General features: G+C 51.9%; 1 protein-coding gene across 1 annotated transcript in view; it reads right to left on the bottom strand.

The window, feature by feature from the left end:
• GALNT9 (polypeptide N-acetylgalactosaminyltransferase 9) overlaps window positions 1-23,924 on the bottom strand; it is a 104,351-nt gene that overhangs the window by 15,700 nt on the left and 64,727 nt on the right. Inside the window, exon 6 of the mRNA XM_057746158.1 lies at window positions 22,822-22,939. Coding sequence (XP_057602141.1) covers window positions 22,822-22,939 — 118 coding nt within the window. The remainder of the gene's footprint in view (window positions 1-22,821; window positions 22,940-23,924) is intronic.

Here is a 23,924-nt window from a genome sequence, read left to right on the forward strand (position 1 = left end):
AAACGCAGGCAGTCTGAGCCTTGAGCCCCTCCCCAAACGTCTGTCCATCCTTCCTGAACTTTCAGAGAACCCAGGGAGGGCTGCAGGCGTGGCCCAGCCTGAGTCACGTGGCCACCGCCAGGCTGGGTCAAGGCTGGGGACACCACCTTCTTCAGAATTATTCAGGAGAAGGGTCACCCCAAAGGGCACTGGAAAAGACGGCGTTGATTTGTGTGCCCAAACGCAGATCCCGCGGCCTGTAACTCTGGCTCATTCGGAGACAGCTGGCCTGGGGCTGCATGGACTCAAGACAGACCAGAGGGGAGCTGTGCAGAGGTCAAGGCTCAAGGCAGGAGAGCAGGGCTGGCTTGTGTATTAACTCTCTTTTTGTTTTTGTTTTTCGGCGGTGCCAAGCGGCTTGTGGGATCTTAGGTCCCTGACCAGGGATCAAACCCGGGCCCTCTGCAGTGAAAGCTCAGAGTCCTAACCACTAGACCATCAGGGAATTCCCTCAACTGTGTCTTTTTAATTTATTTATTCTGATGCTTTGATGTCTGGGGCCTCGCTGACCCAGAGGGGCAGCCTCTCCCAGGTTCCTGATTCCAGGAAGCTGTAAACCGCTCATCTGAGCGCCCCTGTCCTGTGCAAACCAACCAGCCCAAGCCCCACCCCACCCCTCTCTGTGGACTCTCACACCCAGGGCAGGGCCAGCCCCGCGCCCCAGAGCCCCGGGATGACTCAACCAGCCACCACTGGGCTCTCCTGCTTCCCCATCCTTCCCTGGGGCTCCAGTAAAGGCTCTGACCCCAGGTGCACCTCACCCTCTGCCTCCTGACCTCCCCGTGGCCCCTCCTCCTGGGAGCTGGGAGTAACCCCCTCCTCTTAGTGGCTGTCTTCTCCTGATCCCCTAGCCTCTCTATACCTGAATAATAATGAAACAGCTAGCCAGGGCCGGCGGCCAGCTGAGGGCTGGGACAGCAGGTGACAGCAGGGCCTTAGGCCCCAATTCCCTCTCAGCTTTCATCTCACGGAGCAGGGCGCACCTGGTCACTCCACAGAGGCCCATCCCTATTATTATCTACGGCTGCCTTGGAGGAAGATTCTGGCCGCTGGGCAAACTCAGAGTGTGCTGCTTGGCGAGTTGAGAAGCTGCCGCTTCCAAGTGAGGGCCTGGGAGAGCCCTCTGCTGGTGCTGATGGGCTTTCCAGCCTCCTGGTGACCACTCTCTGCTTCACCTGTTTAAAGCCCACTTGGGAGGAAACAATACAGAAACTCTGGCTCTTGGAGGTGTAGACCCCAGTCAGAGGCAGCCGGCGCCTCCCCAGCCACTTTGACAAAACAGAAGTCATCAGTTTCACCCGCGACCTGCTCAGGACCCTCAAGTCTTTCTCAAATGATTTGCAGGTGACACAGGGAGGCTTTCAGTGACGCAAACAATCTCTCGCAAGCATCCTGAGCTGCATCCCCCTGTGCACAGAGATGCCTGCTGATGTTTCCGCGGACTCTGCTGTGAGTCTACGCGGGAAGGGTTTTCTGAGCGCGGCGCTCGGCTACCTCGGTAGCTGCCTCGGCTGCGAGCATGGACAGGCTCACCCACGGAGACGTCCTCCCCCGTTTCCCGGGGAGCTCGGGCCACTGGGTTCTCTGAGGCGCCAGGCGAGGCTGGTATGCCCCACGTCCACCCCGAAGGCCCCAGTAGGCCGTGTAGTCTCTGAGCCCGAGTCCTGAGGATGAAGAGAACAACCCCCTGCGGTGTCAGAATAGATTAATGGCTCTAATCAGCCACCGGATTTCACTGGACAGCACAGGCGTTCACGTCTGGCTCGTGTCTCAGTGCACAGCAGGCAGCGGGTCGCAGGGCGGGCGGCTCGGGACCGGGCACAGCCACTCCCGACCGGGAACCTCCGCGGCGGCTCTGCGCTCTCGCAGGGGCTGTGGATGGAGAAAGAGCGCGGGCGTGGAGGATGGGGTGCCGCTCAGGCCTGAGGGTGGAGTGCACCGCCCCCTCCCCTCATTGTCCTATCCCGGTGCGCAGTGGGGAGACCACACCCAACGGGGCGCGGCGGGGGCGGGGCCGGGCTCCTGGCAAGCGGGGCCCGGGCTCAGCGGTCACGCAGCAGAGCTTTGCGGCAGGTGTCTAGTGAGGGAGGGGGAGGGGAGAGGGGAAAGGGAGGGGGAGGGGAGAGGGGAAAGGGAGGGGGAGAAGAAGGGGAGAAGGGAGGGGAAAGGGAGGGGAGAGGGAGGGGGAGGGGAGGGGAAGGGGGAGGATCCGGCCCGAGTGGGAGACCATGTGCGAGAGAAGGAGCGCATGCTGAGGGAAAAGCCCGGGACGGCCCCCCTCCATCCATCTCTTTTAAGTAGGGGTTTGTGCCAGAGCAGGTGAGGGGCTGGCGTTTCCGAGGCTTCCCCCAGGAAGGCTTATCCGCGACCGCAGTTAATTCCTTGGATCAGCACCAGAGGCACCGCAGCAGGACAGCAGGCAGAGTGGGGAAGCCCGAGGTGGGTGTGGGAGCCCAGCCTGGCGTCTCCTCACCACCCCGCCCCAGCGGCCCCGAAGGGCATTTTCTATGGCAGGAAGAGGGTTCGTGGCAGATGTTGGTGGGTCCCCAGGCCTGCAGCACCTGTTCCTGGCTTCCCCTCGATGTGTTCCTGGCTTTCACTGGGCGTCTTGCTCCTGAGATCCACTTGCCTTCGTCACCGCTCTGGGAAGGAGCTCCACAGCCTGTGGGGGATGTGTTTTCTCTTTGCACCAGTGAGCAGGGAACTCACTGGCAAGGCTGGAGGGAGCCAAAGGCCGAAGCTGATGCCTTTACTGCATGTTATTCTGAGTTTAAAGCTGGCTTTGTCCAGGCAATGTATTATGAGGAACATCTTCTTGAGTCTCTGGGCATGTCATCCTCTGGGTAGCCTGCGTTTGTAAATGGTAAGGACAACTTGGAGATAATTTAGTTTATTCTTGACTTACATGTGATGAGCATACATGTTTCCTTCTGGGTGTTGGGATCCACTGAACATGAAAAAAGCTGGTTTTCATCTTGAAAATACCGAGGATGGGACTTTGCTTGTCAAGCTATGGCCAACATCTACTCAAGTCAGCCTCTCTCTCTCTCTTTGCCTTTGTAATAAATAATCTGTGGATCCAAAACTGATCAAACTGTCCATCCATCCACCCATCACTCATCTACTTGTCCATCCATCCATCCATCGACCACCTATCCACCATTCATCCATCCATCCATCCACCACCTATCCACCATCCATCCATCTACCCATCCATCCATCCATCCTCCATCCATCTGACCCATCCATCCATCCATCCATCCATCCACTCATCCGTTCAGCCACCCATCCATCCATCCACCCACCCATCAATCCACCATCTATCCATCCACTCATCTATCCATCCACTCATCCTTCCATCCACCCATCCATCCACTCATCCATCTATCCACTCATCCATCCACCCACCCACCCACCCATCCACTCAACTCACCCATTCATCTGCATTAGTGCATACAATAACATGACTCTAGGCACTGTGCAAAGCTGTACTAAGATCATGAAATCAAATTGAGAGGTGAAGCATGCTCAGTGTTCTTAGCTCAGGCCTCTAGGAAAAAGGTTGGATGCACCAGTGGTCCAGGCTGAGGCTGACAGGAACCCAAGGCATCCTGTCTCACATGCTGTCTCACCTGGCCTAAGAGGTACCAACCATCATCTTCCTTTAGGCAGTACAGAATTTCCCCTTTAACAAAAAACCAAGGCTTTATATTCACTCTGGAGAAAACTATGTGCATCATTTTTAGAGGTTCCACATCTTAACCTAATTTTTAAAAAAGATTTACAGTCTGCTCAGTTGCCTCTGCTCCAGCCCAGGTCCAATTTTAGGAAATAATTTCTACAGAGCAGTCAAGGCTGATGCTTCCCTCTTGTCACACAGATTCCTCGCTCTGCAGGAACGATTCATCTCCAGAGGCAGAATTTGACTGGATTTAGCTTTGGAAAAGCAAGTCCCATCTCCTAGGGCTCAGCTGGGCTCAATTTATAAATTTTTGACAAGAAAACATCTCTTCCTGGACTGAGGCTATATACTTATACACACATATGCTATAAAAAACAGCTGTTTCAGTGTTCTGTTTTTATGCCAGATGCACAGAAACTTTCGAGCTGAGCTTTCATTCCAAATTCCTCCCACTTGTTTCACTGAACGCTTTGACCATCTCAAAACAAAAGAAAAAACTAGTTTCCTTCCTTCTAAACAAGTGGTTCTCAAAGTGTGGTCCTTGGGGAATTCCCTGGCGTTCCAGCTGTTAGAACCTGGCGCTTTCACTGCCAGGGACCCGAGTTCAACCCCTGGTTGGGGAAGGTGGCAAAAAAATAAAATAAAAAGTGTGGTCCTTGGACCACAAACATCAGCACTCCTTAGAAATGCATATTCTCAGGCCACACTTGGACCTGCTGAATCAGAAACTCTGGGGGTGTTTTATCTTTTTTATTTTTTTGGCCACACCATGGATCAAACCCACGCCCCCTGCAGTAGAAGTGCGGAGTGTTAACCACTGGACCACCAGGGAAGTCTGCAGGTGTTTTAATGAGCCCTTGGGGGGTTCTGATGTTTGCTGGAATTTGAGAACAGCTGTGCTAAATGCCGAGGCTTCTCACCCCTCCCCCACCCTCTCATTAGTACACTGAGTGGTCAGAATAATCATTTATCTCAGAAGCTCTGTCCCTTGAACACTACTTGAAGATGGGACCACATCTTGAGTTTTCTGTCCTCAAACAAAAGTGAGGCTGTCCTTTTTAGGTCATGATTCCCATGGAACCAAGCCCACAGTAGCTGGATGAAGTGACAAAGACATCTAGTTAACATCATGGAGGTGGAAATCTCCCTTATCTGCCCCAAACATATAGAAATGATAGATAAAATGATTTTAACAGTTAAAAGTATATAGTAGAAAAGATGAAATTCCCCTTAGCTCAGAAAGAGCAGACACGCACTGGTGTAAGTGAGGCTGTAGCTCTAAGACACAGGCATCCAACCCTTATGAGGGGACAGGGGCTAAATGTATAGCCAGGATCCTTGCATGAAGCCTGGGGCCGAGATTAGGCTCCCTGATTGTGAATAGAAGCTGAAACCAGCTCTGACTGATCCCTGCGGTTCAGCCAGAAATAATCCACTGAGAGAGGAAGCAGAGGTGCGCATAGCACCTGGAATCAGCTTGGTTCTCTACATGAGAGATCAAACTGGAGATCTCAGGGTTAAAACTATCACTAGTCAACCATAGTTCAAAAAAAGGGAAAAAAAAGAAAAAGAAAACCCTAAGCCACTAAATTCTGAGCCATGGATCTGGGAGGGTACTCAGACAAGATAACCTGAAACTTCCTCCCAAGAATGAGTGAGTGTGGTGTGAAGATACAACTCCCATGAAAGATGAGCTTTCCAAAAATTGACAAAGCACACAAGGAAACCCAGTTCCAGGAGAGTCACCAGCAAATCCAAAGATGGATGAATTTAAACCCAAGGAAAGAGAGAGAAAAAAGAGTGACTAAAAAGGTCTTAAGCAAACTATTAAGGTTTTCAAAGAAATGAAGGAATGAGGGAAAAGCATTCATCAATAAAGAACAGGAGGTTATGAGTCAAAACAGGCAGTTATAAAAAAGAACAAGCAGATACGAAAAATACCAACAGAAGATCTCATAAATATGAAATGTATTCATTAAAATTAAAAGCCAAAGCTTAATGTGTAAAAAAACAGATGATTGAACTTGGTGTACCCCCCAAAAAATAATAAATAAAAAAAATTTTTAAAAATAAAAAAAAGCCAAAGCTTATAGGCTTTGGCTAGTAGGTGGCTTAAATAGTCATCTGGACATGGCTGAAAGTAGAATTTGTTCATTGGAATATGGAGCTGAGGGAATTACCCAGAACACATGGCAGGATGAGGAAGACGTGGTAAAGTGGATGAGATCTGAGGAGACCTGGAGGGTCAAGGGAGCAGCCCCACCAGGTACCCAAGAGGATTTTCAGCTCAGGTGAGGCCACAATCTAAGAACCTGAGCACTTTCTGGATCTGTAAAACAGAAGCCTCAGGTTGACAATGTACACCAGGACTCAAGAAGAATACAAAGCAAAGGGTCACAGGACATGAGGGATTCAGGGCCCAGGACTATCTTCCCATCCATTCCTGTGTGACACTCTGTAAAATCAACTGATGTCAGGTGGACAGAGTTTGATAAAATATTTCTAAAGCTCATACAAAAGAGGAAAAGCAAGAGAGCAGCCAGGAAGATTCTAAAATAATAACAAGGAATTCATTATTGCTAGATATTAGCATTCAATTGCTGGACATTCGCATATTTTATGAAGCAGGAGGTGATGGCTAAAAGTAGAAAGTTCAAAAGAAACACAACATAGAAGCACTTAGAATATGATAAAGGGTGCCTTTCCCAGCAGTGGGAAAGGATGGACTGTTTAATGGATGACATAAAAAGAGTTATTCCACCATTTCAAAATGATATAAAGAAAGATCACAACCTTATTTATATAAAGAACATATTCCAAATGAATTAAAGCTTTTCATGTAAAAAAGAAGAACTATAAAGTGTCAGAAGGAAATGTGGTCAAATAGTCTTCCAAATAGGCCTTTCTAAGAAGGACAACAAATGCACAAACCATTTTTTAAAAAAGTAGATACTTACATTAAAAAATTCTCTCTATAAAAAGTCAACATTATAAAAGTAAGAGCAAGTAAAGAACTTGTGTCACACAATGAAGTTAATATCCCTAATGTATAAAGGGCTTTTAAAATCTACTAGAAAATGATGAACGCCACAAGAAAAAAACTGGCGTAGAAAGAAAAAAGCATGGTCAACAAATGTATGAAAATGTTCAAGCTCATTAGTAATTGAAGAAATGCAAGCTAACCAACAAGACATTCCCTGTATCTGTCATACGTGAAAAAAGGAAGATTATATTTAATCTGATCACATGTGTTATATGCCTGGGAAACTGCCTCCTCAGATACCATTTGAGAACACACACACCCCACACATATACCCCCCCCCACACACACACACAGACACACACCACAGACAGACGCTACATACCACCCACAGACACACATGCCCCACACCCCACATATTCAGACATGCACCACACACCACACACACAACACACAAACACACACACACCACACAGACATGTAGACACACACATAGACTTTTGTGGGTGGCAGGGAGAAGGATTTGGCAAATTGTATCAAAAGCCATAAAAATATGTTTCAGCTGATCTAGCAATTCTATATCTAGAAATTTATCCTGAGGAGATGCTGAGAGATGAAGAAAGATCCAGACATGAGAACACCATTTCAGGGCTGTGCAGCGTGGAGGGTGTGCCCCGTTACAGACAGAGACCCACCATCGAGTAACGGCTACAGCAGGTGACCAAAGGACACGCACGGCGGTCATGGCTTTCAGGAAATGTACAGGTATATAAAACATAAGCAAACGTGATGCACGTTATGTGTACACGTGCACGGGCAGATGGAGAGAACGTTCAGATACACGCAAGGCTCCTCTGAGAGGATGTCCACCCCGGCAACAGCAGAGACAGAGTTATTTTTCTAATAAAAGTTGCTTTTATAAAGGGAAGAAAAATAGTATTCCAGAAATCCCTGCACAAACAATGAGCACCATCGCGTGCTGGTTACATTTCACTGAATCCCCAGACAGTCCCAGGAGTTACGTCCTATGAGCCCCTCAGGGACAGACGCAGGAACCGAGGCTCAGAGAGAAGGTGGCCCAGGTGGCTGATGGGCAGAAGGTGCCTCCAAACGCAAGTCTAAGGGGCCTTCTGAAGACCCCATGTAGCCAGGGCTCTTCCACAGGACAGTGGGTTGCGACTTTCCCACTTCCGCGTGGCATCTGCTTCCCCCATCTGGAAGCCTGGGTCATCTGCCCAGGGGGAGCAGAGGCTGGCTGGGCAGGTGAGGGTTCGCCCTGTGGGCTGCTGGGGAGGGGACGTGTCCTCATCTTAGCAGATAGACCCACCTGACACTAGAACGGGACTTCCTGAAGCAGAACGAGGACGGGACTTCACAGTCCACTCCCCACCCCCACCGAGAAAGGTCCAGGACCAGCCTGGGGGACGCCCAGGCCCCCTCTGGAGTGGACCGTGGAGCAGCCTGGCTCCCTCCAAGAGTAGTGATGCCACTTCCTGCTCTGGCGGGGCGCGAGCCTGTGCGGAGCCTGGAGAACCGGGAAAACCCACCACCTGGCCCCCAGATGGTCTAGCGCGCTCACAGCCCTGCAAAGGGTTGGGAGTTGAAGGCGCAGTGATTGTCCTCAGTGCTGAGAGGTTTGCCCGCAACACCCTGGGGAGGCAGCGAGTCGGAACATTTTCAAATAGAGAAGCAAACGATTTCCAATTTCTGTGCGACAGAGCTTTCCTAACCGGGCTCACGCAGCTTGATTCTGTCTTGACTTTTATTAAACCTAATGGATGCGACGGATTCATTTCCCCCTAATTGGCTCTAGGACTTTCCTCGTTAGGGGATGAGCAGTTGGCATTTTGACAATCACAGAAATGTACATTGGCCTCAAGACCACAGAATTACTCCTCTAATTGGACTGAATCGATCAGAAGTGCTGCGTGGCCATCTGTGTTAACGATGGATCAGAAACAGCGGTGGCTGCGAGGCCCATCTGAGTGGGAGCAGGGGTCCTGGGAAGGTGGGGGAGGAGCACGAGGCCCAGGGCAGTGCACGGGCTCTGCCAGAGGGCCATGCTCCTGCCGCAGGGCCTTTGCACTTGCTGTTCCCTCACCGGGAACGCTTCCCCATAGATGCATGGCTTGCTTCCTCTCCTCCACGTCCGCTCAGGTGTCACCATCTCAGTATTCCCTTCCCTGATTATCCCATTTAAGATGACAACCTCCCCCATCCCAGACATCGCTACCCTGGGGATAAGGGGACGTGTACCCACTCTGCTCTGCTGAATCCCCAGCACCTAGGATGGCAGTCAACACTCGACACTCGTATTCATCAACATGCAATTGTTCAGCAAATGAATAGCTCGCTTCCCTTTGATATACCCCACAACCACCCCAGCACTCAGCACAGCACAGAGGCCCCCTCTTTCCCAAATGATTCATGGATTTATTCTATAAGTAAACCAAACATTGATGGCGGTCGCACGCAGCAGCGAAGGAGACCCTGCCCTGTACTCATAGACTTAATCCCAACTAGTGATGGAGCGGGGAAGATGGGCAGTAAAAAGTAAGCAAACGAGCGAGACAGTGATGGATAGAGCCACGTCGTGGGCTGTGGCTGGGCGGGGACGAGTCCGGGGGTGTCCAGGGCTGAGTCCAAGGGTCAGGAAGCAGCCAAGTTGGGCAGGGCTCCTGGGCTGAGGGGGATGGAGCTCGGCTTGAAGGAGGGAGGATGGAGGCCGGGGACTGGTGCGGGTGGGTGAGAGGGTGGGCACCGGGGCACAGGGACAGCAGGATGGTGAGAGTCCCACCCACTGTGGGAGGGAGTTTGGGCTTAATTCTCAGGGTGGGGAAGCCCTAACGATGTTGAAATAACCCTCTCTCTTGGCTTTTACACAGAGTGGATAAGAAGGGAGAAGGGTGCAGGCTGGGGACGAGCCGAACTCGAGGTGGGATTGACACCGACCTGGGTTTTTAATCAATAGACATTGATAAGAGACCAGAGGAGAGGGACTTTGCTGGTGGCGCAGGTGTTTAGAATCCACCTGCCAATGAAGAAGATATGTGTACGATCCCTGGTCAGGGAACTAAGATCCCACATGCTGCGGAGCAACTAAGCCCGTGCACCACAACTACTGAGCCTGTGCTCTAGAGCCCAGGAGCCACAACTACTGAGCACGTGTGCCACAACTACTGAAGCCTTTGCACCTAGAGCCCGTGCTCTGGAACAAGAGAAGCCACTGCAATAAGGAGCCCTTGTACTGCAACGAAGAGTAGCCCCCACTTGCCACAACTAGAGAAAGCCTGCACCCAGCAACAAAGACCCAACACAGCCAAAAAAAAAAAAGAGGCCAGATGAGAGATTTAGGCAACGCTTTATCGGGCTTGTGCTACAGCACCAGGGAGCGAGAACAAGTAACAGGTGCCCTTGCTGGCTCCTGGCGAAAGTGGGCTGGTCCCTTAAATGAGGTGAGGGTAGGGGCGGGTCCAAGGGTCAGGCTGGAGAGGTGCCTTAGGGGGTCTGCCCACCCCCTGGGTGATGCTGTGTGCAGGGATCTGGGGCAGGACCCTGCTTTTGCTCCCGGAACCTCAGAAATGGCAGCTGGTTTGTGCCCTTTATGTATCTTATTGCTCATCATTTGCCCCAATTGCGCATGCCCGCAGTTATTTTTAGTCCCTTAGAGTTTTGTTTTTTTTAAATACATTTATTTATTTATTTATTGGCTGCGTTGGGTCTTTGTTGCTGCACGCGGGCTTTCTCTAGTTGTGGCGAGCAGGGGCTACTCTTCGTTGTGGTGCGTGGGCTTCTCATTGCGGTTGCTTCTCTTGTTGCGGAGCACAGGCTCTAGGCACGTGGGCTCAGTAGTTGTGGCGCATGGGCTTCGTTGCTCTGTGGCATGTGGGATCTTCCCGGCCCATGGCTCGAACCCATGTCCCCTGCATTGGCAGGCAGATTCTTAACCACTGCGCCACCAGGGAAGTCCCGTCCCTTAGGGTTTCTTTGTGTTCTCTCGTCCAGGTGCAGGGTTGCAGGTCCCAGGCTATCTCAACACCACACTTTCAGGTGAGTGAACTGAGGCAGGGAGAGGTTAAGGAACATGCTCAAGGTCACAGCCAGCTGGGGTGGGGGAGGGGTGTCACAGGCTCTTGGCCCAGGATCATAACCACCTCACTCTCTTGAACAAGCAAAGAGACGGGGATGACCTTGGGAGTAAGAAGAAGAAAAAAGCAAAATTCTTGGACTCCGCTGCCCCCTGGGCCTCTGTCCTGAGCCGGACGGTCTGGCTTGTGCCTGCCTCCACCAGTCCCGAGGCCGGGACGTGCAAGGGAATCGCAGTGTCTGCCTTGTCTGCTGGGACACGTGTGCTGGGGCCCAGGGCTGTCACATGTGAGGAGGCCACGGGGAGGCCCTGTCGCCCACGGCCCCGGACCCGCAGCGTCCTCCTCAGACGTCGGGACTCCCACGGCGGGTGCAGCCTGGCCACCTGCTGATGGCACCCGGGTGAGAAGCCGTAAGTCGAGCCCTTCCCTAACTCCTGACCCACCAAACTGTGAGCAAAATAACAGGGTGATTTTAAGCCTCTAAATTGTGGGGTGGTTTGTTACACAGTGAGAGTGACGGGCGCAACGACCAGCTGTAGCTGGGGGTCCGTGTCTGTGTGTCCTGCGTTCACTTCCCAGGTTGACAGGTATAGAAAGAGCTTCCTAAGCATGTACCCGTCCACCCTCATGTTCTCCTGGGGGAGCCCTGCTGACTCCTCCAACTGCCCACACCCTTCACCCCAGGGCCTCGCCGCACAGCTGAGCTCTCGTGGTGCCAGATAGGACACATCACCACCCGGGAGGCTGCAAGCAAATGCCTCTTCGACCCACAGCCTCTAAACATGGCCTTAATATATATACATATTATGTATCAAGACCGGCTGGGTCCCCTCAGCTGGAGATCAAGGTCAGCCTCCCTGGGCTCTGATGCACTGACATCAGCTTTCCTGACTGCAGCCAGATCTCACAGATGAATTAGCCAGGACCAAGGCCCCTGGAGGTGGGTAGTGAGTCAGGGGAAGAGCTGGGGTCCAGTGGGAGAGGCCCTGGGTCAGAGGAGGAGCTGGAGTCCAGTTGGGGGGCTCTGGGTCAGGGGAAGAGCTGGAGTCCAGTGGGAGGGGCCCTGGGTCAGGGGAGGAGCTGGAGGCCAGTGGGAGGGGCCCTGGCTCAGGGAAGGAGCTGGAGGCCAGTGGGAGGGGCCAGGTCAACCTTGGATGGAGCTCCTGGCAGCACCCTGGGGCCTGGTGCAGGGACCATATATCACAGGAACTCTTCTAACATGATTAAGGAAGTGTAGCTGGAAACTGTGGGGTCCCTCCTTTGTTCCTCTCTCCTTCCTTCCTTCTTTATTTTCATATTCCAAACCTCAACTTTATGCTTTCCTAAAAAGTCCACAGAAGTGACATCACTACCCTAGGAGGAAACCATGAACTCTTGCCAAAAATAAAACATAACTACAAAAATAAACCCAGTAGGAATCAGGCATGGTTGTCAAGAGCTGCTGGCTACTGCTGTCTGCCCGAGGCTTTTTTGGTTCGAGACCCACTCAGAAGGGAGACAGTGTCTAGAGCTCAATCTGAGAGTTTCCACTGGAAATAATCAGGTTGAAAGAGAAAGGGGGGTGGTTTTGGGGATGACGGATAATTTCTGTATCTTGATGTGGGGGGTGATACACAAGAGCTTGCATCTGACAAACTCCCTGAGCTGCAGACTTGAGCTGGGGTGGGGGAGTGAGGGAGATGCGGAGAGAAAATGCAGGAACCAATGCCCTCCCTGACTGCACTCCCCCCCTGGCGTCCCTCAGGGTGGCTTCGCGGTCCAGCCTCCTTCCTGAGCTTCAGCGTGCGTTCCGCTCACTTCCTGTGCCTCTTCATGTCCTGTGAGGTAGAGGCCTTCCACCTAGGCCCCCGTCCTCCAGGGACACTTGGCTTTTGCGCTAGGACACTGCCCAGGGCTGTGCGGCCCCCCACCAGAACAGAAACTGCTCTGCGTGTTTCAAACAGGGGCGGTGAGGAAGGCAGGGCTCAGGAGGCCGCCAGCGACCAGCAAGAGCCGGGCTGTGGCGGCACGGGTGCACAGCGCCCAGGCCTCTCCCCGGCAGCCTGTCGGCAGGAGCCGGAGCCCCAGGGATGGGCGAGGGATGCCGGCCCCGCCTCTCCAGGAGCTGGGTGTGCAACCTGCAGAGGACCCTAAGGGCACACAGAGCCGCTGGACTGGGACCGTCGGGGCCGGGGGTGGGGGGGTGGGGGTGGGGGTGGGGGCAACCCGCCCCCCAGTGGCGGTGTATGGAACTGCTCCAGTGCCGGGGGTCAGGGACAGCCACGGGGACACATTGCTGTGTAATGTAGAATAGCTGCTCCACGGAGAACTACATTCAGGGAAGGTCGCTTGAAATGAACCCGGTCCCTGCTGTAACTGGGGGGCACACCTGCCCACTTTGATGCCCCCATGGCCCGGGCCTGCCCTTCGCTCCTCTGCACCCTGCTGTGGCCCATGGGCTGCTCGGCTTTGTAGGGAGACCCTGCCCTAAACTCAGGGACTGAGCGGGAGCCTCCAGGCCAGATGACAGACAGTGGAGCTGCTGCCCTCAGGCCCTCGGGTTTCCTGCCGTAACAGCAGAGGGCAGCCTGCAAACCCCAGGGCGGGCATCACTCAGGCCTCCCGCCGGCCCTCCCCACACCCCAGGCCCCATCTGCTGTAAGGACAGCCTGCTGCTCCTGGACGGGGGTGAGTTACTGCCCTGGGCTCCTTGATCCGGGCTGCCAGGCTCTCCTGTGGAGGTTCTGTCTCTGATTTTTGTCTCTGATTTTTTTTTCTTTTTCCTTGCTATTTATAATTTATTTTATCTTGCTGGGATTTTTCTGTTTCCTGGCAAGCTACCTTAAATAGGTCAATAATAAAAGTTTATAAAAATAGAGTTACCCTATGATCCAGCAATCCCACTCCTGGGCATATATATCCAGACAAAACCATAATGCAGAAAGATACATGCACCCCTATGTTCACAGCAGCACTATTCACAATAGCCAAGACATACAAACAACCTAAATACCCATCGACAGATGAATGGATAAAGAAGATGTGGTACATACATGCAATAGAATATTACTCAGCCCTAAAAAAGAATGAAATAATGCCATTTGCAACATGGATGGACCTAGAGATTGTCATACTGAGTGAAGTCAGTCAGAAAGAGAAAGACAAATACCATATGATATCACTTAGATGTGGAATCTAAACTATGACACGAATAAGCCTATCTACAAAGCAGAAACAGACTCAGACACAGAGAACAGGCTTGTGGCTGCCAAGGGGGAGAGGGATGGGGGAGGGATGGAGTGGGAGGTTGGGGTTAGTAGATGCAAACTATTACACGTAGGATGGAGAAACAACAAGGTCCTACTGTATAGCACAGGGAACTATATTCAATATCCTGTGATAAACAATAATGGAAAAGAATATTAAAAAAGAATGTGTGTGTGTGTATATATATAACTGGAAAAAATAATAAAAGTTTAAAATATATATATACACACATACATATATACACACACATGTACACCTCACACACAAACGTATTTGCGATACCGGGTGTGCATGTCTGTCACTCTCATGTGCATGGAGTCTACACGCCTATCTCTCCATATCTACATCCAGATCTACAGCAATATCTGTATCTCCATCCATATTTATATGCGAATCCCTACCCACTCCCACATTTAATCCATACCTACACCTACACCTGCATCCCCCCAGTCAGCAAACAGGCCCCTGATGTCCCAAAGGCAGCACCAACCCCAGAGCCCTCCCTCACAGCTAGGGGGACCCTGCCCAGTGCAGAGCCCAGAGCCCCCTTTATAAAGTGGAGACCCAGGCCAGGGGACCCACCTGTGGTCCAAGCACCAGGGGGAGACGGAGCCTGGTGCTGGGTCTCCTTTCACTGGACGCCCCTTCTTCAACACCTCAGAGGGTTCATGTCTTCCTGCGAACATAACCCCTGGCCTCCCAATCCCTTGTCACTGGAACCACTGGCTGGAAACCACCCAGGGGAGCATTGTCCTGTCCTGTCCCCCACTGTCTAATGGCCAAACTTGCAGTGGTCACTGTGCGTTCACGGAGCACAGGGCTCTTGGCTACAGCTGGGGACAGGGGAGCATCCACACCTGGACCCCCACCTGCCTCAGCTGCAGGGACCCAGGGAGGGGGCTTTCCCCGGCTCTGCCCTCCCCAGCACCCCATGTCCCCCACACAGCCTCAGCTGTCCCTCATGTGTACTGGGCATCTACCCCACTTCTGGGCACCCCCTCACTACACATGGTGGGCATGGGCACCACTAGTGTTACATATGGGTCACCCCCCCTGCCTGTCCCCCCTGTCTCCCCGGCCCCTGTACAGGGTGCCCTCTCTTCCCAGCAGGGTGTCTGGTGCCCGCAATTAGTTACCACGGCAACGGGCTCCTGCCCATCCTCCAGGAGATGCTCCCTCAGGGAGGCTCACCTCCTTTTCTGTTCCCCTTGCTGCAAAATTCTCCAGGAGGATATTCCCACCAGTCTTTCTGATGCTCCCAGATGCCACCAGGGATGGAGACAAGCCTGCCTCTATATCGCCCTCTCTCAGGCACCTACATGATGACACCCAGGGCAGCGCCTCCCCCACCCCCCATACCAAGCTCTCATTTGGACAGATCAGAGGTCTCAGATGGACCCCAACCTTAACTTTACCCCGTAACACGGCCTGCTTCCTGGATTCCAGTGGTGTCGTCCAGCCTCATTTCTCTCTCCTCTTGGGATGCAAGATGCGGTTGTCACCTTCATCTTCTCTCTTGGACCACATCCACTGTGTCTCCCTCCCTTGTCGGCCCCTCCAAGCTGGATTCTGCCTGATCCTGCACTGCTCAGACTGAGCCACTACCAACCCCTGGGGGTCCCCGCCCTCAAATTACTCCTCCAGCCCCTCATAGCCCGCAGTCCCTAGCCGGTCCCACCTGGCTTGACTGACAAGCTGGCCATCCGATTGCCCTTCCAGGCAGGTCCTCTCCTGCCCTGGGGTTCCCAGCTGGGTTTGCTTTGGAAGGAGAGGGCTGTGGGGGTGCACCTCCCCTGCCTCTCCCTGCATGGATACCTTGCTTCTCCAACAGTGGTTCATCCTCCCCAGGGTGGTCCCTCTGCCCAGGCGCCCTCCACTGAGCCCTCTGCTCCCCCACCCAGCCCGAGGGTCGGGGTCAACAGTTGAGCTCCCTTGCTCCCCACAGGGCCACTGTGGACTCTGACTCTGGTCCCCAAGCAGACATCCTTTAACCCTGGGAAGGATTAGAATGCAATGTAGAGATGGAGGAATAAATCATACACGGAGAACTGGAACTTTCTGTCAGGTTCAGGAATCATTTGCAAAGGTTTGGTCTTTAATGATGAAAACGGTTGAGAAAAGTCAGCGTATTGAAGACTCTGCCAGATTAATCCTCTGATTCCTTTCTAACATGTATAATTGAGGGTCGATTCTAAATTTGTGATTTAAAATTGGACCTTGCCAGAGAACTTAAAACATTTGCAAACAATACTGAAATGCTTCAGAGAATTTGAGATTTGGTGTAAGTTTGATATACTAGATACACTAGAATTTTTTAAGCACTTAGGGAAATTCCTACAACGATATCAGGCATTCAAAGTACTTACAGAAGAGAATAAGCCACATTTGTACGTGTCATTTTAAAAGGTTCAAGAGAATTTCATTAACTAAAGCCGGAAATGAAACTGATCATTGTTTAATGGCATTTAATCTGTTCAATTTGAGTTAACCAAACATTAATCAAAGAAAAGGGGAAGTTGAGTGTTCTTATTTTATTATATCCATAACCACAATAATATGATCTCTGGGTTTAACTTAAAAGCTTAAAGCAGATAGGTTTGGAAAGGTGTAACTTCAATAAACTGTATATAAATTTTTAAAAACTAGCCTTAAATAACCTTTTCAGTGAATAAAGTCCCTACAGACAAACAGAAACCTAAATGAAACCCCAGAAACAAAATAAAAACCCAAGGACCCAAAACCAATCAGAGTTCAGCCCCACATCAGCAGAGCTTGGCCACAGGAGACCTGAAGGCCGGGCCCTGGCCCCTTCCCCTCCGCCAGTGATGCTCCAGGCCCTGTGCAGAGCAAGCAGCGCGTGAGCCTGGCTGGCTCAGGTCCCGGAGGGGCGGCCGGGCAGGGGCTGGTTCTCAAAGTGGGTTCCCTGGAGCAGCAGAGTCAGTCACCACCCCCACTCCCCCCGCCCCCGCCGCCCCAGAATTTGTTGGAAATGAAGATTCCTGGGCTCCACCCCACCATACTGAATCCACATCTCTGGGGTGGGGTCCAGCGATCTATTTTAAGAAGTCTCAAAAGGATTCTGGTGCAGCTGAGTCTGAGAACCAGGCCCAGGGGCCTGCCCCACCCTTCTGGTGGGTCTCCCAGGCCCTCCCACTCTGCCTGTGAACCTGAACCTGCTCTGCTCAGCCCTCTGAGCAGTGGAGCAGCTGTCACAGCATCCTGGGGCCTCAGTGAGACAGGCTGGGACCTGGGACCTGGGACCCTTTGCTGCAGTGCCCACACCTGGACAAAGGTCTCCTCGAGCAACAAAATACAAAGAAACTGTAAGGGATTGAAAATAACTGCACGCATGTGCAGTTGGGGCAAATTCTGGACAAAAGATACAAAAAGACCAAAAAAACCCCAACTGTCACTTTTGAAGAGCTGGGAGAAAAACAGGGTATTGGGAGCCAAAGCAGGGTACTGCGCGTGCCCCCTGCACTCAATACCGCCTGAGGGGTGGGCAGACCACCTAAGCCACCCCTCCAGCCCGACCCCTGGACCCACCTCTACCGTCACCTCATATAAGGAACAAACTCGCCGCCCCCCTTGGGGAGAAAGCAAGGGAACTTATTACTTGTGTTCGCTCCCCTCTGCTGCAGCGGGGGCCCCAGTGAAGACTTGCCTGAATTTCTCTCTGGACTTTAGTCAATGTCTATTGATTAAGGAGGCCAAGAACCCTGGTTGGTAACAGCGGGACTCAGCATCACGGCTAATTGTCAGTCTTGTCCCAAATAATGTCTTAAAAACTGGGAAGTCACTGCACACGCTGGCTTCCTCCTGTTTTAAATCCAGACACGGGGCTGAGCCTCAGGCTTAGTTGCCGAGAGCGGGGGCGGCTCGTGGCCTATCCGCTGCTGCTGTCCCCAAACCCTGAATCCTGGCCTCTCTGAAGAGGGGCGGGGGGCGTGGGAGTGAGGTCAGAGGTGACAGCATGGGGTTCGCATCCCTGATCTCGGGCTCCAGCTTCCCAGCCACTGGCAGCCTCGCTCCCACACAGCTAGACCCCCGGGGGCCGCCCGTCATCTCCAGGCCCTTGGAGCTGCCCTGCTTCACAGTTTGGACCCGTGACCAGGCTCAGTCAGCTTCCCCTGGAGAGAGGACGTCACCGACTGGGGTCACCAACAGCTTCCTGAGTTACTCTGCTCCTGGATGGGGCGCTCTTGGTACTGGCAACACTGATAATTAAGAATAATTGGAGGACTTCCCTGGTGGCACAGTGGTTAAGAATCTGCCTGCTAATGCAGGGGACACGGATTCGAGCCCTGGGCCAGGAAGGTCTCACATGCCAAGGAGCGACGAAGCCCGTGCACCACGACTACTGAGCCTGCGCTCTAGAGCCTGCTAGCCACAACTATTGAGCCCACACGCCATAACTACTGAAGCCCACATACCTAGAGCCCATGCTCCGCATCAAGAGAAGCCACTGAAATGAGAAGCCTGTGCACCACAACAAAGAGTAGCCCCTGCTCGCCACATCTAGAGAAAGCCTGCATGCAGCAACGAAGACCCAACTCAGCCAATAAACAAACAAACAAACAAATTAAGTAATTAAAAAAAAAAGAATAATTGGAGGAGCAAGCGTGCCCAGAGGAGATTCCCAGCTCTGCCTCATTAGGACTCAGTTTCCTCTTCTATAAAATGGGAGAAATAATGTCCCTGCCCCATTGTCGTGTTAAATGGGTGGATGTTCCGGAAGCAGCATTTCTTAGTTGCACAGATGCGTGTGATGATGTCAGAGCTTCGGTGGGTGCTGCGGGTTCGGCAGTGTGTGAACTCTACTGCTCTTCCTCCTGCCTCAGTGCAGTAGGAGCCCATGGTCCCATTTACACAGGAGGAAATGCTCAGTGAGGGAGAGCGACTTCCCTGAGTCCACTCAGGTAGTAAAGGTAGAAGTGGGATGTGAACCCAGGTCTGCTTGGCTGCCAGGGACTTTCTCCTGCATCACGTGGCCCCACACTCGGTGGGTAGTAGGATTACTGCTAACTGAGGGTGGGGTTCAGAGTCAGCGAACGACTGGGGAGCTACTGCTGCATAACAAATCGTACCAAGCTTAGTGACATCGAACGTTTCTACATGTGCATGGGTTCTGTGGTCAGAAATTTGGAGAGGGCACTGTGGGGACATGTCTTCCTGTTTCATGATGTCTGGGCCCCCCACTGGGAAGACCTGGAGGCTGGGGGCGGGAATCATCCAGAAGCTTCCATTTCTGGCTGCCTGGCCCCCTCACAGGAGGGTGTCTGGGCTCCAAGCATAGGCATCCACAAGAACAGGGCAGAGCTGTATGTTTATTTGTGACTGAGTCTTAGAGGTCTCTGGCATCTTTCCTGCTGTTCTGTCCTGGTTGACCAGTAGCTGGGTTGGCCCAGGTTCAAGGCAGAGGGGGCACATACAGGAGGAGGGTCCAGTTCTTAGTGAGAGAGCACATGGATGGGACACACAGGTGGCCTTTGGAAAGCACCTCCTGCTACAACATGAAGTAGAAGGATGTTTGGGCCCCAAACTAGTTTGGTGCAGCTGGTTCCTTCTTGGCTACAAGGCAGATGAAGTGATTGGTTCACATCCAGAAACTACGTGATGTGAGTGCGCAAATCACCAAACCCCAGGCTCACACGTGCACTGAGGCCCCCGAGGCCCTGAGGACCCTCTCCCAGTCCATTCTGGGCACCTGCTCGGACACTGGCCTGGATGGAACTGCCCATGTGATTTTGTTCTCTTCTTGTTGATGTTGGTTGGTGTTTCCCCCCAAGCCTTGTGACTAACTTTGCCTATGTCCCATTCTCCACATATTCCACTTAACTGCAAGTTTCGGGGCTTGATCACAGCTGGAAATACTTCTTGCCGGCTCTCTGTGGGGTCCAAGGTCTCTAGTTCTGAGCTCAGGCTCGGCTGGTCCCGACAGCCTACCTGTCCATGACTCTCATCTGCTTCCGGATCTCCCAGCTGGGAGAGACCAGCACCACCTCCCAGCCCCCTGGCCCCAGTGTCCAGCCTGGAAGGGCCATGGATGCTGCCCAGATACCCACTGCCCTCTGGGCTTCTCCAAAGACACAGGGATGGAAGGGTCTGTGCTCAGGTGCCCCCAGGGCATGGGCTGGCAAAAACCCAGATGCCCAGGGGCAGCCCCAGAGAGGGCACCACTCTCTGGTACCCAGAGCCTTTGAGCCAAGCCCCCTTCCTTGGGGGGAGGTTCTGATTTCTACAAGGACTTGAATCATCTTCCCGGGTACCTGCTGGAGAGTCTAGCGTCTCACCGTCTGCCATCTCTGGAACCCTTTGTCTAAGGTTTTAATGCTCCCCACCCCCATCTTGCCTAATAACAACATCCCTGTTATTACTTTTGCCCATAATAATACCCCAGTTAAGGGGCAAAATGTGTCCCACAAACATGTTGGGTAAGTTGGAGTCCTGCCGCCAGTACCTCAGGATGCGGCTGAGTTTGGATATAGGATCTTTAAAGAGTTAATCAGGTTAAAATGAGGTCATTCAGGTGGGCCCTAATCCAGTGGGACTGGTGTCCTTATAAGGGGAGAGACGCACAAAGAGGGAGGGGACGTGAAGACACAGGGAGAAGATGACATGTGACTGGAGTGTCACGTCTATGAGCCAAGGAGCACCAGGGTTGACAGCAAACACCAGGAGCTGGGAGAGGCAGGAAGGGTCCCTACAGGAGTCCCTGGAAGGCGTGCAGCCCCGGGCCACCCTGAGACTTAGGACCCAGCGCGGTAAGAGGAGGCGGGTCTATGGCTTTACGCCTCCCAGGTAACGGTGCTCTGTCAAGGCTAACAGATCCAGTGTCGAAACGTCAAAAGCGCTTCGATTTGGGTGCTCTGGTGTCACCACTGGGATCGCTATAGCTAACCAGCTGGTTAGTTAGACTCGAGCTAGTGTGGGTCTGGGTTCCGGCCCCGGGTACCCGTGGCTAAACTGCTTCCCCATCCCGGGCTTCACGTGCTCTGGATGCAGCAGGGTCACTGCAGCGCAGTTGTTGCAGGAAAGGAAGGAGCACTTGCACATGAGGGCCAGCGAGAGGCAAGGACTTGGTGACGTGGTAGTAATAAGTGACCAGGGGCTGAGGGCTCAAACCCAAGATCTCCTGGAAGCAGGGTCCTTTGGCACCCTAGGTCCACAGCCCATGAAAGCCCTACCGGTCCCTCTCTGGATGGACTGTGTCACATCACGTTAATCATGCTGTGACCGTCCTGCTGAGCCATGAATGGAGCCCAGGATACCAGCCTCTGACTGGTCTCCGAACCCAACCTGATTTTATTTTAGGAATGCATTGAACCAAGGAGGTGAAAGACCTGCACACTGAAAACTACAAGACGTTGATGGAAGAAATTGACAAAGACACAAATAAATGGAAAAGTATCCGTGCTCATGGATTGGAAAAATGTTGTTAAAATGACCATACTACCCAAAGCATCTACAGATTCAGTGCATCCCTATCAAAATGCCAGTGAGGGCTTCCCTGGTGGCACAGTGGTTAAGAATCCGCCTGCCAATGCAGGGGACACAGGTTTGAGCCCTGGCCCGGGAAGATCCCACATGCCACAGAGCAACAAAGCCCATGTGCTACAATTATTGAGCACACATGCCACAACTACTGAGCCCATGTGCCACAACTACTGAGCTTGCCCTCTAGAGCTCATGTGCCACAACTACTGAGCCCATGTGCCACAACTACTGAATCCTGTGCGCCTAGAACCTGTGCTCTGCAACAAGAGAAACCACTGTAATGAGAAACCTGTGCACCGCAACAAAGAGTAGCCTCCGCTCTCCACAAGTAGAGACAGCCAATAAGTAAGTAAGTAAGTAAGTAAATAAATAAATAAATAAATAAATAAATAAATAAATAAATAAAATTTTAAAAATGTCAATGATATTTTTCCTCAGAAATAGAACAACCAATCCTATCATTTGTATAGAATCACAAAAGACCCCAAAGCAATCTTGAGAAAGAAGAACAAAGCTGGTGGCATCACATGCCCCGATTTCAAACTACATTCAAAGCTACAGGAATCAAAACATATAGCATTGGCATAAAAACATTCCATAGATCACTGGGAATAGAGAGCCCAGAAATAAACCCATGCACACATGGTCAATTAATTTCCAACAAAGGAACCAAGAATATACAACAAGGAAAAGATAGTCTCCTCAATATATGGTGCTGGGAAAACCGAACAGTTGCATGCAAAAGAGTAAAACTGGACCACTATCTTACACCATGCATAAAAATCAACTCAAAATGGACTAAAGATTTGAGCATAAAACCTGGAATCATAAAATTCCTAACAGAAAACATCCTGCCTGGAGCCTTGTCTACAAGCTGTCCCCCAGGAGTAGCCATGGGGGCTTTGGACACCCTCAACCCCCACCTGCACCCTGCCTTGCACATCCACTGAGACAAGCCCACACAACACTGTGGGTCTCCTCGCTGCCAGCATGCAAACTCTCTGAGCCGAGGACCCACTTTTACAACTTCCAACCTGTCCCCCCCCCGCCCCCACTTTAGTGTGATGTAACAGAATGAGTGGCTTGAGAAATAAAGTCACATCCAAATTACAACCATAGTCATAATGTTTTGCAGTCCTGTTGCCATCGAGGTTTCTTACACTGACCCAAGTTTGGGGCCTTATGTCCCCCTGACCAGTAACAAGCAGCTCAAGGACCAGCCAGGCCAACAGGTCTGCTCGGAAAACCATCCCCACAAGAGGCCCCAGTGGCCATGCAGCCACACTCACCCTCATGCCCAGCTCGATGTTCTCCCCACCATACACCTCCATGCCTGGGTCCAGCAGGCCAATGTCCCCGAAGTACTCCCGGTCCACCACGAAGGAGCAGCCGATCATGGCTGGGGTCCTGGAGAGAAGCAAACAGTGTGTGAGCTGGTTGCTGGTGCATGGCCCTGGAACCCCGCAGCCTGGGTGGGCCCACCACCCTCTTTCCAAGTCCTCACACCTCATCCCTGTGCTCCTTGTCGCTGCTTGGTCACTGTGCCCAGGGCTTGGGACACAGGCAGGGCTGCCTCAGGCTTGTCTTTGCATCCCTCAGAGATGACAAAAACCAGCATTCAATACAGGAAAGTTAGTGTAAACTAAAAAAAATCTGTTTACCCATGAGTTGTTTAGTTGCCCTGACCATCATTTCCCAAGCTGCAGTCACTTGCCTACCTCCTTCATTATTTTATCTGTGTATCAGTAGTCAGGGCTGCAATGGGCAGTTGCACAGGTTGTGCACTGCTCAACTTTGTGGAACCTCCTTGATATCAGACTCTCTCTGAATGATACATCTTGAAGTTGTACAGTGCACAACCTGTGCAGCTGTGTGCAACAGACTGCCAACTGTATGCAACATTCCTGTAATAATTCTATTTACAGCTACACATTCTTGATATGTCAGTAAATCTTGCCTTGTCCTGAGCAATTGTATCTGTAAAATCATGTGTCAATGTGCTAGTTATATTTTTTTTCTCTAAAATGCATTAACAGTCTATCAGTGTTGAGACCTCCACTGGTCTCATGGAGCAGTGGTGGTCGAAGCAGGACATGATGAGACAGAGTGGCAGAGAGAAGTGGGCCGTGTCACTGTGAATGGAACTGCACATTTTCTGACATTCATTCATTCATGATACATTGACATCATGAATGCAGGATATACTGAGTGCCTATTAGTCGGAGGGGATAAAAAAGAGACAGGAAAAATCTCTCTCTAGCAAGAAGTAGGCACTGTCTCTGTTTTGTAAGAAAGCAGGACCTTCCAAGCTTTGATGAAAGATTTTGCCTCAAAACAAAGACAACTCCCTTGTATGCTGAGGGCTTAGTTTTTTCTGAGTGCTGAGAGGACT

Source organism: Hippopotamus amphibius, chromosome 8 (genome assembly GCF_030028045.1).
Source record: "Hippopotamus amphibius kiboko isolate mHipAmp2 chromosome 8, mHipAmp2.hap2, whole genome shotgun sequence".
In the NCBI taxonomy this organism is placed as follows: domain Eukaryota; kingdom Metazoa; phylum Chordata; class Mammalia; order Artiodactyla; family Hippopotamidae; genus Hippopotamus; species Hippopotamus amphibius.